This window comes from Trachymyrmex cornetzi, unplaced genomic scaffold (assembly GCF_001594075.2).
Source record: "Trachymyrmex cornetzi isolate Tcor2-1 unplaced genomic scaffold, Tcor1.1 scaffold16, whole genome shotgun sequence".
Taxonomy (NCBI): Eukaryota; Metazoa; Arthropoda; class Insecta; order Hymenoptera; family Formicidae; genus Trachymyrmex; species Trachymyrmex cornetzi.
In genome coordinates, this window is record NW_017296201.1 from 1,052,067 (window position 1) to 1,069,829 (window position 17,763).

A 17,763-nucleotide genomic window follows, 5' to 3' on the forward strand; every position below is an offset into this window, starting at 1 on the left:
TGGGCTTAAAATGTGTTGTGTTTACTCAAAATTGCTAACTATATATTAAGGAAAGTAGATAATAATCACTTACGAATATACTAGAACAACAAGTATGGTAATTATATGAAAAATTAAAAAAAGTATAATTTGCTTGTTTCGATTTTTATTTTCAAGAAAGACGCAACGAGTTCACATATTAAAAAATTTGATATAGATTAGCATTTCGTGACTCGTGACATTTGTGACACTGCGACTTGTTTAACTTAACAAAGGAATAAGGAATAGAAGAGAATCTTATTCAAATAGATCTTATTGTTTCTTCGCAGTATTGCAACAATCGAGTAATGATTTTCAAATTGTTTGACAAATCGATGTGCGAGAGATCCATTTAAGTATAAATCCGCGCTGATAGTAACGCGATCCGGTCGTCATCTCAAAGCCAAATGCAATTCGGTCATAGCGGTCAAATTGATTCGACAAACTGGAACGCTGCGAATCCTCGTTGACATTCGACATCGAATCCACAGGACGAATCCACATGGGACGATCTCGGATCTCGGACGAGCTCGGATAACAGCAAGCAGGCTGGTCTACTCGTGACGACTCGGGCTATCCTGATGCTCTGAGGTGTCCAAACTGATTTCATCGATTATCTTATTCAGGCCGTTGCAAAGGCGGAGAAACCTCGACACATCCGGATGTAATTTCGTGTCGCTGACCACGATGTTTGACACAAGCTCCGAACACACCGCAGATAAATCGAGAGAAGCCGGCACGACTTGTACACTACGACCAAACCTATTTCAAGCAAAATTTATTTAATCATTCCAAATTCTTATTAACTTTTACATGGGTAAAACTATCGATAGAGGCAGCCAGACCCGATGACCATAACCTTGAGTGTCTTAGCCGTCACTCGTCGATCGTCAAAATGTTATTAATGAAAGAAGTTTAAGAAATAATCAGCTTTTATTAATGTTAAAGAATATAATTTAATACATTTATAGATATATAGTATGTTTAGATGAGATTTGATGAAATTAATGTTAATTTATCTATTATTTTGTGTATTGTTAAATTGTAGAAGGCTCTATGAGTTGAAACATATGTATACGATTTTATTAGGTCATTAAAAATGCTCTTTTAAACACCTAAATTTGCTCATATTTGGTCGTTTATATTATTGCTTTGCAATTAATGAGTGTTCTCTATTTTGTGCATTTATAACTTTTTATTTAGATATGTACTTAGAAAATGCAAATAATGACATAGGAATGCATCATATTCGCCGTAAATAAAATATTGTGGTATTAGACAGTTTTGAAAAGTGGCACCTTGTAGAGATCAAACGATTTATTATTGGAGGTCGTGTTTGTCGAGACTTGTTATCAGGACTTTTATCAAATTACTATAACTTTATATTATTATTTAATATAGTTGTCCTAAAAAATGACTATGAAGTTATAGTAATTTCAATAATTTTTATTGTTATAATAACTATGAATATTATAGCAATAATACTTATAATTACGTAGTAATATGAATATGTAATTATAGTTAAAAACCAAAAATTGTACTTTCAGATCATGAAAAAGTTTTATTTTTTATTCTAGGTCAAAGTGTACAGGGTGTTTCCGCAACCTACACATCAAGTTTACAGTAAGTCGGGTTGCCTATCTACCTACGGGGCATGCTTTACTGGTAACGCAGAATAAGATTAGATCGCAAGTCCGATGGGGAATGAGACAAGAGAAATTGAATTTTACATTCTGGTATAATGTAAAATTCAATAATATGATATAAAATATGGATTTAATAATGTCTGATTTCATCTAACATAAATGAAACTTGATAAATATTTAAAAATATATAAATATAAATATGTATTATAATTTGTATTATTAAACACTATACCAGAATGTAAAATTCAATTTCTCTTGTCTCATTCCCCGCCGGACTTGCGATCTAATCTTATTCTATGTTATCAATAAAGCATGCCCCTGCCCATAGGCAGATAGGCAACCCGACTTACTGATATGTAGGTTGCGGAAACATGTACGACAATCTTATTGCTAGCTGCTAAACAGAACTTTGGAATAGCAAGCGTAGAAAGGCTTCAGCGCTACCATTTTATTTCAGTACAATACGTAGAAAAATTTTTTATTTAGTTTAACTTGTATAGAATTAAGAACTTAAAATTTTTTATTTCTTTTATAATGTGTCGCTTTAAAAAATTTATAAAATTACGCATAATTTTTGGATCTCCATAGTATGGGTTCAACTAATACTATGATAAAAATATAATCTGTCTAGATAATTAAAGAAGTAAAAACTCATAGTTTATATATTTGTGGTTTGTTTTTATACAAAATCAGCCAAAAACGAATTCTATAAATGCGAAGATAAAATTTTTACGATTTTCTTTTTTCCATAATTTAATATCTATAGTGTTACGTTACAGTGTGAAACAGCCCTATCGAAACTTATGGTAATCATGTATTTATCAGAAAACTCAAAAAAAGAAACTGTCGCGTTACATGTTTATTTCTTGCAGATCAGTATAAAATATGCATATAAATCAACAAAAAACATTTTATATCCAAATGAAAAAATCTAGAAAATCTTATATATATTCGCTTGTAGTTACTTTGTATTTTGATAACTTCCGTGAAAGAAAAAGGATAGGAATATATGACATTATTGTATCAACTTTGGGACCCATTTTCTCAGATGTTCATTTTTGCTTATTTTACGAAAAAATTAGTTATTGAAAAATTGCAAACAATATTATAGAAAACTGAGCACGAGCGTAGAATAGTGAACAGACTGGACCGCGCGCATCTACCATGCTAGGGGTTCCCCATAGCAAAGAGTCACGTCACAATAGAGTCATAATAGTCAAAAAGAAAATATGATGTCACTGTGAGTTTGTCATAACAAAATAACACATATGTTACAAAGACATTCGCACATCACCATGACATTGCTGTGACATCACATTTGTGATAAAAGCGGACATTCGTACATCACCATGTCGTAACCATGATTGTTGTAATGTAACTGTGACGTTTTTGCTATGGGGATTCGATCCCCGACAGATTCAAGAAATTTTCACGCGTTCGTAGTTCCTTTTCAGTGATCTGGCAAACCACCAAGAGTGTACTGTCAAGAAAACCTCTCAAACTGCCGTTCGGAATCGGCGTTAAATTCGTTCTGTATGTCTGTGTACCACCTGCATGCGCACCACGGACATACAAGAGGTAGACTCTATCCCGACTTTCGGATGTTGTGCCATCGAATAAATGATTGAATTATAAAAAATTGCTATGTTATCTAATAAAAGACACTTTCTAGTTTGCATTTATGTTCCTAAAGTTTTATTTTTAGCTTTTATTTTAGAAATATTACCCAAAAATGAAGTGATATGTATCGATCGGTATCGATGACTTTCCTTTATATACACACATCGTTTATATTTTCAGTAATAAACAAAATTTATGAGATGTAATTTAGAGAACTATATCCATCCAGTCAACTCTTCTTTACGTTTCGATATTAGGTCAAAAATGCGACAAGATGGTTACCTGATAAAATTGAGATCATTTCGCCCGCGCTTGAGTTGCCCATCGTTGACAGCCTTGAAGTTAGATCGACCGAATCTGATCACGATATCCGGCGACTTCCATCGGGGATGCCTGCTAACCATCGAATTAGTTTCTTCGTCGGAATTATCGGCGAGGTTGAAGGCAGACTGACTGCGTCCGAATCTAATGAAGGAAGAACCCATAGTGCTGCGTCTCTCTTTGGTTTCGGGATTTTCTTTACGCTCATTGATGCCATGTCTTTTTATCACATATTCAAATTCATTCGGCGATTCCTTGAAGATTCTCAAGCTACTCTCGTCCTGGAGTGGCGTCAATATCGAAGAAGATACGAACATCCAATTATAGAGAAATGCCATCACAATGAAAGCCCAAAGTGCGATCTGCAATCAAAAATTGTATGAATAAAACTGTGTATATATCGCATGCAATATTTTTTATCTTTTTTAATTTTATATTCCATAAAACTTGCCCATTATTTGCAAATTTTGTTATATTGAGAAAAAAATTTTTAATATTTGTGACTACATAACATGTTATTATAAATAATTATGATTATCATCAGAGTTGGCAAGCAACGCATTAGTTGTAACGCCTCTGCCATTATTATTACTTTTTTTCAGTAACAGTGGTGTTCCCTATTATCTTTATATAATCATTCAATAAATCGCATTATTTTTATTAGATATTATTTTAGATTAGATTTATTGAAATAGAAATTTAAATATTGAAATATTTTGTACTTTATACCTTACAGGTTGTATTTCACAGCCAATACTGTATCAAAATATGTAGTATATACATATGTAACACGATCTGTATATACTACATATTTTCAGTATTGGCTGTGAAAATGCTTTACTGGCAATAAAGATAAAATTATCCTCTTAACAACAACATTCACACTTAAAGACAATGTTTAATAAAAATTTTTAATAAAATAAAATTTTAACGAACAATTCTTTGAATGATTTGGTGAATATTTTTTGCATACGTATTTATTTAAACAGAAGGAGATTACATCAATAGTAAAATAAATATATAATTAACCAAATATAAGATATACTAATAACTAACGACAAGTTATATTTTATATAAACATCACAGATTTGTAAGTGTAAATTAAAATTTTTACGTAACGGATTAATTTCTATTTTTTGAGAAAACAAGAAAATTGGTATGTAATGTTCTATTGTACAAAACAGTAACTAAACAAGTGAAAATAAAGTCTGTTAAATCGCGTACAGACATAGTAGACATAGTAGATTAGACTTACATAAATGTCACATACTTATGTCTATCCAATCTCGTAATACAGATTATAAATTTCAGAATTATCAAATGACGTTATTAGGCGATATGTAATTGATTTATCAAAGTTGACTTGAATTACGAAGTGCAACAAGAGAATGTATCGTCCAACGCGCACGTGCGTCACATAATAAATTATTGGCGTCTTATTATCTGTATTAATATCCTGTTTAACAATATCATGGCGTACTGAGCAAGATTAATGTGGTGCCTTATATTACTTTAATTAACTGTGTACGCGACTGCCCTTCATAATCACGTCACAAACTTACTACACGTATTGTTAAAAACCTGCAGATTTACCACGATTTAGGGATACGAATATTAATGTAAGCCCAGACATACAAGTTTTTTTATTAATTAATTGATCTTTATTGTTACTTTACGTAGATTGCACTGCATCAGTATTAATATGCGTACTTACTACTCAGATTCTTACTTACGCCGCTCGCGTTTCGTTGCGTTATACTTTATATTGAATGAGTGGTATTATTGTGTTAACAATTAATAGCAAATTTTTCAGTTGCCTTAAAGTTAATACCACCACTAAAGAGATATTTTTAAGTAACTAATGATTAAAATAGAGAGAAGAAAGAAAAAATTTTTCCCAAGATGTCGAACATATGAACAAATAACAAAATCATAATTTTCAATAAGCGAACATATAATATAATTATAAAGAATCTAATTAATTAACCTAATTATTTAATATAAAGTAATAATATTTTATACATTAATTTTACCTACTGTTCTTCAGAAAAAATAAGCTTGAATTTTGAAGTAGTTATTCTGTTTCCTTATCTTTACTATTTTTTTTCAAAAATATAAATATTTTAAAATAATATAAGAAAAAGCTCAAATAATTTATAAAATTAAAATAATGAGAATAGGGCTACAAGCCAAACAAGACGCTATATTATTAAGAAACAAACAGTTTATTAGAACATACGTTTCGACTTCGATCGGGTCATTCTCAATGTTAAAATAATAAAATTCAAACGGAATTAACTAATCATTCTAATAATAATAAAACGTAAACATATAATGTAATTATAAGAATAAAAAATTATAAAACCTATTAACCAAATTCATAGCTATGACTGTGAAATACATTCCAGATTATTAAATCGCTTTGTAGTCGTCAACGGTTGTCTCTGTACTATTTACATATTTTTCGTTTAATTCTACTGTAAGACAACCGTTGACGACTACAAAGCAATTTGGAATGTATTTCACAGTCTACACATAGCTATGAATTTGGTTAACAGGTTTTATAATTTTTTGTTCTTATAATTACATTATATATTTTTGTTTCATTGTTATTAGAATGATTAGTTAATTCCGTTTGAATTTTATTGTTTTTACATTGAGAATCCGATCGAGGTCGAAACGTATACTCTAATAAACTGTTTGTTTTTTTAATAATATAGCATCAAGAGCCTTGCTTGGTTCGTAGCCCTATTTTCATTATTTTAATTTTATAAAAATTTTACTAAAAACAATATTAACGATCTATAAAAAGATCTTTTCAGTTTTGAAATTTCTTTTTTATAATAAATGTCTCAATTTGTTTTAATATTCGAACAGATTTTTAAGCAATGATTAAATCAATCACGTCGCTTGACTCAGCCCTTTGATTTCAAATTTATTTTATTTTAATTTTTAAGCTTTAAAATAGTTAATTTAATTGAATTTAAAATATTATATGTTAAAAATTGCGAAAAATCACAATAAAACTTCAAATATTTTAATCAAGAAAGAATCTATCATTGAATATCTTCTGAAATATAAATGTTAATACTGAAAATGCATTTTCCGTTCTTCAAACATTATTATATTAATCTTCGAAATAAAAACAAACATATTTCAAAAGAAAATTAAATCAAGTTAATATTATGAAATATTTCTTTATTATAAATCCTTATCACACCACGCATTCAATTTTCTTGGAAATTAATTAGAGATGTCCTTTTATCTTACTATTTATTAAATGTAATGGAATGTAACAGCTAGTTATTATCAACATTTTTAAGCTGTGATTTAATAAATCCGAAGTGTCATGAGAATGTTCAGAAAAACAAAATGGCACCACGATAAATCCGACAAAATTAAGTCGATAAGTTTATGAAAATTGTAAGGGAGCATACAAGATTTGCCACGTCAGTTCAATAGTAAGTAAACATGTGTCCACGCTATAAGATAGTTAAATGAAAATGGAAATTAGCTGGAATAATAAGAAAGCATATCTCAAAGAAAAACATTGCACGAAAGAGGAAAATAATATACAAAAGCAACAGAGGATTTATCACGGAGACAAATTCGGTGATGCAAGAAATCCACCTTTGGAATCCAATTTTGTACGTTCGTTTTATATTTCTAACAAAATTTCCAAAAAACGATGCATATTACTGCTAAAAAATTTTTTATAAATGCCAGTTTTAAAAATATTTTTTATTATTTTGAAAAATCAATTTCTATCCTATTTTTTCTTCTAAAATAAAAATTATCAATTTTTTTTTAGAATCATTGAATCATTAACATTATTTAAAACAAAATTTAAAAAAATTTAAACCTTTTAGTGCATTTAATAATTTGGAAAGAACATTTTCTTTGATATATATTTATATAAAAATCGTTATTTAAGATGAAAACAAAATAGAATTTTAAAATCTTTCCCCTTCTCTCTCTCTCTCTCTCTCTCTCTCTCCGCTTGTTCCTTTTATCTCTCTAATGTACGAAGTATTTCCTGCGTACAAACTAAACAAATAATATATATGATACATAATAAAAATTCAAATAAATGTCACAATAGTAAAGGACCCTTAATTATTAAACAACAATATAAAGAAATATAGGGCATATAAAAGTCAACATAATAAAAACATTTTGTACTTTTGTTAAAATGTTTTAACTTATGTTCTTGTTATTTTTATTGAATTTTTTACATATCCGAGTATTAATTTAACATAATAACATAATTTAAATAATTGGTACTAAATTGATATTTAATATTTCTTAGTGTTAAATTGACACAATGAGTAAGTGGTTAAATAACATAAAAATAATGTAACATGTTTAAAACATTAGTTAAAATAATGAAAGCTGAAAATGTATTAATTTAACATGTTATAAATCTTAATTTTAGTAAAGAAATATGCTGCCATATTTGTATCCAAATCGTGTTAAAATTTTGCATTTTTTGAAAATATTACATTTTAATTTTTACGTAATGCACAAAAAAAATTCTGCCAATAAGCGGGGAATTTCTCTTAGCATTTCTTGTAAGCAAATAATCTTACATGAATTAGGAGCGTGTATTTATAACACGTGCCTAATTCATTATTTATCTATAAAAATAAGGATCTATAAACATGAGGATCTATAAAATGAGGATCTGTGAACATGAGCTATGATTAAAAATAAATTCCTCTATAGAAAAATCTACTATAATAACCCGAAAAAAACCTTTTGAAATAAGAAGATAAACAAGATACTAGCAGCACCCTTATTTGTTAGAAGAAGTTTGTCATTTACGTACTACCGTAGCTATGCATACATGTCAGTACATGCAAGACATTTTTCTAGCATTAAGGGGATTGCAATCTTAAATTCAGCATCTCTTATGGTAATATAATATTCTTCTACTTTGCAAAGTATTTTCTCGAGGTCGTATATAAATGAAAAATCCTTTGACATTAAGAAGGAATCGCTAAACAGCAAAATATTTCTTTCGGGGTGTAAGTTACTGATTAATAAAAGTAATTACAATGTACGTAAACTAAAGTACTAAACAACGGAATAGTAAATTAAATATTTATGATTCATTATATGATTTGCGGAAATTAAGACAGCATCTTTCTTTTTTTTGTTCGCTAAATATATGAAGATGGACAGAGATCGTTTGACTTCTCGCTACATATTCTTGATTATCATCAACCAACATTCAGTTGAAAAGATAGCTTAGATGTTAATCCACACAATTATAGAAGATTAATTCACGGAACAATCACCGCACATCTCTCCGCGGTGAAACACTCACTCCACAATAACGACAGCGACAAAACACTCACCATTTTGTCGTTTTAGACTTCTCGATGCGTAGGCCGTTGCAGAGGACGAGATCGCGAAACGTAAGGGTCAAAATGGAAAAAACGTAATACGGTGAATGTAGCGACGGCGTGGTTTGGTGGTGGTTTCTGGTGGAATGGGTGCCTGGGGTTGGCGATGACACCCTTTATATAGGTGCACCTCGGCGCGCATATTTCCCCTCTTCCCCTCGCGCATTGGTCCTCTCTCTCTCTGTATCTGTGAGGAGGAGACATTTTCACCTGAGTTATGATTGGTCGGAGCGCACAACACGATACCTCTACATTATTTTGATTCAATTACACCATCACCACCGGCTACCGACCTACGTAATCTTCTTTATTATTTATGACTCTCGGTAAATAATAATCATAGGGGCGGATGCGAGAGGATCCTGGCTGCCGTCACGTCATCGGTAACAATATCGACGCCCTGATCTCTTCTTCTCTCTCGGTTTATTTATCATGTTTATCTATCGCGCAAAAATTCACTGTGCAGAAACAACAACGGTGTCGGAACAACCGACTCTCCATTTATACATCGTGCTTTAACGTATGATTCATGAAGATCGAATGAAGTAGCAACAGGTAAAGCACTTTTACTCTCTCTCAGCCTACCCTTACAAAAATCTAATATTGGCCAATTTAATACTAGCCGATTTATTACTAAAAGACAGTAATTAATTACTTATTTGGAGTACTAATATTAGAAGTACTACTCTGAACAACAGTGTTTTTAATACTTAAAATAAATAATTAATAACTGTCTTTCGAGTATTAGCCAGTATTAAATTTTTATACACTTTAAATTTCTTACAGTGAAATCTCACTTCAAGAAAGTAAAAATACAACCACTCTTGAAAAAAAGTGAAAATATTTCACTTCTTGAAAAAGAGTGATAATTTTCAGTCTTTTTAGAGTGAATTTTCACTTCAAAGGAATGAAATCTCACGCCAAAAAAAAAAAAAACGATTTCACTCTAAAAAGAGTGAAGACGGTCACTTTTTTTCAAGAAGTGAAATATTTTCACTTTTTTTCAAGAGTGGTTGCACTCTCTTAAAGTGAGATTTCACTGCAAGCAATTTAGAGTATATTTAGAGTGTAAGAGAGTAACTTTTATTTTATACAATTGTTTTCTGTTACAGAAACGCAGTATAATGGTGGAGTGACGAAAGTACATCTGTGTCGTCAGTTACTATAAGATATCGCAGTAAAAAGAACTTTATACGAGAAGTTAAGTCATGCAGACATTTGATTTACGTACGTCAATTTTAATGTTTGATTAACGATAGTTTCAGAAAGCATATATAAAATGTGTTATGTGCGAACTTTTTTCCATTAAACTAATTTGAGGGATTCCGAGTTTCGGACGAGAAATACGTCAGGGCTTTTTAAGTTTTAACGCGCTTACGCATACGCGATATGATCATACTTCGCAACAAGCTGCAGTAAACTCGTCTTTTCTTCATACAAACTGTCCATTATATGTTACCTTTCGTGGTACAGAAAAGCAAAGCAAATTTGCTTGTAAAAGCTATACATATTCAACGCATTGTACGCCCGCGCGCGCGTAATGCGAGGATTACGATAACTACTGTTAATCTCGTGGCGAATCAAATAAGTTTCGATTGCATGTATGTACATATTTGGATTACAAATAATAATTTTATTTCTCAATTTTCCTACAGTTTAGATCGAACATTTTATTTATTTTTTATTTAGAATGTTAAATTTTCTTTTAAAAATTTATTCAAATGTCAAAACAAACTAAGATGTTTGTTATTAAAAATAAAATAACTATACAGTAATTAGTATTGCTACCAAATAACAATCCATCTGGCAGATACATGATTGCTTTTATTATTAATAATTGATTGGAATAACAGACTAGCATCAATCTCCATGACAGAAGAATCTTAAATTGTATTCGTTTTCATCACCGACATTTGTTGTCACTGTATCTACAAATTATTTGTTGTAAGTACCGGTTTGTTGCACGCTTCTATTTATTCACATTATAAACATTAATTTTATTTTATAAGTTTTTGCTCGCGTATTAAACACACTTTAAACAAACGGCTTCCGAACAAATTAAATTTGAACAATAAAGGAGCATAAAAGCCAACGCAGCGTAACTGTGCAATAAATATATTAATTTACTTTACATATATCTTGATAAACGTACCGACCATATATCTGGTCATCCTCGGTATATTTTGTAGACGGCAATTTTGTAAAGTAGCGGTTAATACGTTTGGTTTGCGATACTGCGAGGATGACCAGATATATAGTCGAAACGTTTATCAAGATATATGTAAAGTAAATTAATATATTTATTACACTGTCATCCTGCGTTAGCTTTTATTCTCCTTTATTGCTCAAATAATTTTTTTATACTGAGGAGGGAAAAAATTTGCTATGCACGCTAATCCTAATCCATAATGATCAATTCCATTTGCGAATGTAAGGATTACAAATTATTATTTGCAGGTGTAACAAATATTTTTTTCTACTCGCTGCAAAAATTATTTTCGATAAATGCAAAATATTTGTCACCTTTGTTTGGTACATGTGTTAAACAAATTTTACAATTAAATTTTGTAATCCCTTTCGCGTTTATACCAAATCTCTCATAGCATCTTTTTATAGTAAATTATAAGAAACATTATACGAATAACACGCATAACACGATAAATACTGCACAGCACAAAAAATTATGTTAAACATCTAATTAGATAAAAATCTTGTTAAAATAAAAATATTCGTTAATAATGATAAAATTAAACGTATGTATATGGCTACTATCAAATTCTTTTTATAACGATATCAAAATTTATTTTGTAAATAGGTTAATAAAAAATTTTTCACGATACGTATATTTCAATGACATAATTGAACAAATTTATTCATTTAACTTGTAACAAATAATATTTAAAAATCGATGGCTGCATGTTTGCGATGCAATAAATTTGTAGCATAAACATTTTACTTATGTATTAGTCACATACATAACTACTCCCCAAATTTAAACTGACCATCGATTTGTGATTACACAATTACATATATTTAAGAAATAATTATATAGTGATATAATAAAATAAATAACTATTTTGAAAATTGTAAATATTATTTTTGTTATTATATTTATATTATATAGTAAGTAATTAATACGACTTTATGACTAAATCTCTTTTTTAGTCAAATGTTAAGTATCAAAAGTCGTATTTACAATGTTTCAAAGAAGTTGATGACTTTTTAATGAGAAATTCTTTGTCCACTTATAAATATATTTTTCCGTAAAACAACGAAACATTAATTATTTTCCTGTTACAACGAAGTAAAAACTAAAGGTCTCTTTTGAGCTAAACTTTAAAAGAAGTCAATGGATAATTAAAATTGTATCATATTTAGCCGTGTTCAGATAAAGTTTATTGTATTGATGATTTAATTTTACAATTAATAATCGAGAAACATAACGTTGAAAATTAGAGAGTTTTGCAATCAGTAATAACTTCCTTTAATATTTTGGCTAAGAAAAAATCAAATTAAAATCGATTACATGCGAGATTTTTGAATCTGTACACAAAAAAATTTATATAAATTTTAATAAATATTTCTTTTGATATACAGTCCTAGCGGAATATTTACTTACGGTAAATAAATATTTAGATAAATGAAATAAAATGATAACTGAATAAAACTAATGGTTCTTGTGTATCTAATGCATATATTACATTTAATAAATATTTCGCTAGGAGTATTCAAGGAAATATTTACTAAAATTCAGTAAATTTCTTTCACGGTGTATTGATTTTAATTGCAGTAAAATTGCGAAAATAATTGAATTATTTAAAATTAAATAATTGCAATGTAAAATTAAAATATAATATTCTTAACATAAAGATACTTTATTATAATAATTCTTTAAAGCATTTTAAACACTATAAGTTCTGAATTACAATTAAAATTTATTGAAAGCGAAGAGACTTTCTTATGAATTAATGCCTCTTTCTGAAAGTTAAAACGCATACATCAAAAACAACAAAAGCAAGCACATATCAGTTATCCTTTAAATGAAAAAGCTTGCCTGAGCAAAAGGAGATCGGTGTCGTCATGTTCCGTTGCATAAGCTCGTATTCAAGTTTAATATTATAGCGTAAAGATCGTTTCTCTATTGCCGACATTGAGCAGATAGTTACATAAACGTACGTAACTTATACTTGTTACTGCGGAATGTAACAAATACGTTGCATTGTGAATTTGAATATAATTAACCTATTACTTTTCTTGGATTAAGAATGTGGAATAAAACGTTAAACGACAAAATTCAACAATTCAAAAGTAACAAAAAACCGCAAGGCGTCAATCTTTTATTAAAAATACTGTGTACCTTGCGAGATTTTGTGTAATATAAACTTATTACAAACTAATAATCGCCAGAGTTAGCAAACATTACTTTTCAGTCTTTGCCGTTACTTTTTAAACGATTTGATGACAATGTTGCAATTTTTTATGACGATAACGCTAATTAACTAGAGTCACTTTGAAAAATCGTCATCATTACGCGTTACTTACTGAAAAAAATTAATAAGTAACGAGCTAACGAGTAACGCGTAATGTTACTAGTTACAAGTAACGAGTAAAAAGTAACGCGTTACATATTAGGAGTTATTTTTTTCAGTAATGAATGACTTTTTCAATCTGTTACAATTAATATAATACGAAACGTTATTACTTTATAAATACTCACAATATACGATTACTTGCACGATTAATTATTCATAAAGGGATCGAGATGATATAATCACGTATTACGTGGAACAGATGTTTTATAAGGTGCATTCGTTTGGAATCAAAACCCGATATGGAAAAACAGACTTTATTACTATTTTGCGACAATTATTTTTGTTTAATGTAACATTTTTGTCTCGCTTGAGTATCTCGATTATTCTTTGAACGGTATCACACGAGTCATAAAAAAACAACGTTAATAAATGCTCTTATGCAAATAACGCAATTTATGCGATTCCTACTTTCACAATTAATATAATTTGCGTAATTAATAATTTAATTAATTTTTTGTTTTGTGCATCTTTCTTTATACGATCCGTATAAACAATTAAGCGTAACTTTATAGAATTATTTGTTGGTAATAAAGGAAATATTCCTTTTTTTTATTAATCTCTAGTTGCTAGCTCATTCCATGACTCTAATCATATCTTACAGACGCCGTAATAAGAGATTCAGCCCTTATCTGCTCTGAATTTATTTCACAATGTGACAAATTGACGTGTACTTGATATTCATTTCTAAAAGTCAACCGATAATTGCATAGTAATATAGATAATAGCTGTATATTACATTTTTCAAATAATATCTTCCTTCTCACGGGTACACCTTGACGTGGTGAGAAGTACCCGGCTCAGTACCCGGAGGATATGCACGAAAAGAACGGTTTTCCTCAAATATATCTAAAAATTTTCCGATCTATCCGAATAATATATCTAGATAAATTTTTAAATATTGAGTAAAATCGTTCTCTTCGTGTAAAAATCCAACAACGGGGAAGCTAACGTACCCTCGTCCGCCGATTTCATTGAAAGTGAACGAACGCGTTTGCTCGGGAGTGTCGTTAAAGTTATCGGACTAAATTATAATTAATGAATGAACTTTGAACAAAACCCATTCGATGGAATTCTATTTCGGCGATGAAATCATATCTTCGATGTTTCGACAGGAAAGCGGAACTCTCTTTGGGACATTGCTTAGGTGGCTACTTATGATCACTGCAACGCTCTGACGCCAAGTGCTCCGGGCACGAGGTGATGCCGGCCGCGTAAAGGTCCGTCTACAATACACGGAGTAAGAAGTAAGAGTAAGAAATTGACCAATCACAGTCGAATGTGAGAAGAATAATCGACTGTGATTGGTCAATTTCTTACTCTTACTTCTTACTCCGTGTATTGTAGACGGGCCTTGATGCACGCACTTCGCAGTGCGTGTTCGCGCGGTTTACCAACTACTGTTGCTGTCGACTAATTGAAGACGCGTTCTGTTTGTCGGCAAACGGTTCGGCCCTTACCTGCCTGTTCTACAATAGAGTCGCAAGTCGTAAGCCGTAAGAAATTGGCCAATCACAGTTAAATGTGAGGAAGAATAATCGACTATGATTGGTTAATTTCTTACGGCTTACCGCTTACGACTCTGTTGTAGAACAGGCCTTAGCGGTAGTCTGGATCTACAATAGGTGTTTTAAGCCTTATGCTGTAAGAAATTGACCAATTACAGTCGAATCCGAGAAGAATAAGCGACTGTGATTCGCCCATTTCTTATGGCTTAAAGCTTAAAACTCTATTGTAGATCCGGAGTAAGAAGCGATTCATTATGGCTCGGATTCGTCTCTGGGCCTGTATTCTATATAGTTATCCCATTTTACGGTATGTATATAAATAAAAGATGACCGTCGATTATAATCGGTGGGGGTTGTGGAGGGCCTCTACAGATTGACTCGTTTTTTCTTCATTGAAACTCTATTTCAAGTTGAGAGTATATAGTTAATTTCTGTGGGAAAAACGGGACACTGCATTAAAAAAAAAAACATTATTTTTATATATAGATATTGCTTATAATTGCATATAGGACAAAATTTACTAAAATAATGTGTTTGTTTAATATTCATCTTTAAATTTCAGATTCAGCAGTTTCTATTTTCAATGGAGAAAATAAGAAGAAAATAAATCACAACATTTTCTGGTAATTCAATTTTATAATTTATTTTATTTATTAAAATTAAAGGTAAAGTTTACACTTTTTATTTACTGATGTCATAATAATTAATTTATTTATTATTTTACTAATTTTTGTGTTTTTAAATATATTAATTTGCAATGTATGATATAATAAATTTGGCTTTATCTTTGGCCATAATAAAAATTAATTTCCCACAAGCTTCTTTTCACTTTAATATTAACACTTTCTCTTTTGGGAAGCAATAAAAATGTATATATCGCTTCCCAAAGAGAAAACGTTAATATTAGAGTGAGAAAAAATTTGTAGAAAATTAATTAAAACCAAATTCATTATATTATGTGTTGCGTAAGCAAATATAATTAAAAACACAAAAATAAGTAAAATAATAATGATATAATGCTTAATTCAAATAACCGCAGCAAAATGACAGCATTAGAATAGAGCCCCAGGGGCTCTATTCTTGCAAAAAAACGTATACGAAAGTCTAGGGAAATACTATAGTACACGTAACGTATACTGTAGGATTTCCCTAGACTTACGCATACGTTTCTTTTCAAGAATAGAGTCCCTGGGCTGCATCTATTACGGAAATGTTCGGAATGGATTTCGATGTGAATTATTCAATTATTCCCTCGATTTCTATTGTGTTTTCTGGGGAAAACGAAATAATTTTTTCCGATCGGAATCCATTCCGAACATTTCCATAATAGGGTGCCCTGCTGGGTATTAATCATGAAACTTTATTCCTAGGATGGAGAGTAAAAGGTGAAAATTTTAACCATTCAAGTTAATGGAGAAATTTTTCACTTTTTACTTTTCATTCTAGGAAAAAAGTTTTATGATCGATACCCTGATCAACAGATCCTCTTTGATTGGTCAAAAGACGCAAACGCGAACGCAGACGCAATCTCCAATCGCTAGTGTGATGCTGAATTTACGCTGGATTTGACGTGGTCGTACGAAGCTCTGCAACCAATCAGAAAGCAGAATTTTATTTCGTATCGATGATATGCAGTAAAATCCTGTTTTCCGATTGGTTGCAGAACGTCGTACAACGCATGTCGGATCCAAGGTAAATCCAGCATGATACCGGCATTAAGGCCGGAATCAGACTATGCATTGAAGATCGAGATTGAAGATTAAAGCGGGGAGCACAGACTCTTGCATAACGCATAACACGTAATGCATAAGAATATGTACCAATCGAAGTTCTCCGTTTCTTTCCCTTCCATGTAATAGAGAACTCTGGTTGGTTCAATTTCTTATGCCTCATGTGTTATGCGTTATGCAAGAGTCTGTGCTCCCCGCTTTAAGATTGAAACGTCACCAATGAGAACAAAGAAATTCTGGCTCCTTTTGTTCTGATTGGTCAAACTTCGCTCTTCCAATCTTCAATCACGTTCTTCAATGCGTAGTCCGATTCCGGCCTTACGATAGTTCGGTCGGTGGCGCCTCTGCCGAGTCGCAACTATAGTGAGCCAGTCAGCGTCGGTGTACGTAAAATGGCGGACGGTGACATTGATTTGTACGCCGACGATCTCGAGCAAGATTTCGCGCAGGTAATTCGCATTTCTCTTTGATAATAATAAAACGACAGGAACGCGTACTCTTTATCCCCGTATGCTCGAAGAACATCGAGAAACGATCTGCGTACTTTCATATTCATGTTGAGTTCGCAACGCTCGCTAACGCGCCGCGCCATAACGTATCGCGTCACCCTGCGCGTTGCCGCAACCGCCGCAACCGCCGCAACCGTGTGCGAGCGATTATCGTTCGGCGTCTATTCCGTTACCGTACGAAGCTGAGTGGTGTCGGCATCGTAGTGTACGTGCGGCCGTTGCTAACGATCGACTCGCGCCGTTGATTTCTCATCGTGAACATTGCTGTGTGACCCCTTGTTATCGAACCGGCGCGGCGAGAGAGGCTACTCGGCTACTCCGAGGAGGAACTTACGAGCGCCCGCGTGCGCGCGCGCGAAAGAACGAACGAACGAACGAATAAACCGCAACGACTAGTTCGCAAACACATACGAG

The 17,763-nt window shown here is 31.5% G+C and overlaps 2 protein-coding genes across 7 annotated transcripts in view; one reads left to right on the forward strand and one right to left on the reverse strand.

Moving 5' to 3' along the window:
- The window catches only part of LOC108758643 (FMRFamide-related peptides), a 17,862-nt gene continuing 99 nt past the window's right edge, over positions 1–17,763 (reverse strand). The window contains exons 2-4 of one of the 2 annotated variants that reach the window (XM_018503686.1): positions 8,966–9,200; positions 3,567–3,967; positions 1–780 (exon numbers count right to left, since the gene is read on the reverse strand). In XM_018503686.1, the coding sequence (XP_018359188.1) occupies positions 573–780; positions 3,567–3,967; positions 8,966–8,968 (612 nt within the window). In that variant the 5' untranslated portion in view covers positions 8,969–9,200 and the 3' untranslated portion in view covers positions 1–572. The remainder of the gene's footprint in view (positions 781–3,566; positions 3,968–8,965; positions 9,201–17,763) is intronic. The other variant, XM_018503687.1, reaches the window with a different exon arrangement.
- The window catches only part of Cpsf6 (cleavage and polyadenylation specificity factor subunit 6), a 14,617-nt gene continuing 14,071 nt past the window's right edge, over positions 17,218–17,763 (forward strand). For 3 of the 5 annotated variants that reach the window (XM_018503631.1, XM_018503632.1, XM_018503637.1), the window contains exon 1: positions 17,218–17,289. In XM_018503631.1, the coding sequence (XP_018359133.1) occupies positions 17,233–17,289 (57 nt within the window). In that variant the 5' untranslated portion in view covers positions 17,218–17,232. The remainder of the gene's footprint in view (positions 17,290–17,763) is intronic. The other 2 variants (XM_018503634.1, XM_018503635.1) reach the window with 2 other exon arrangements.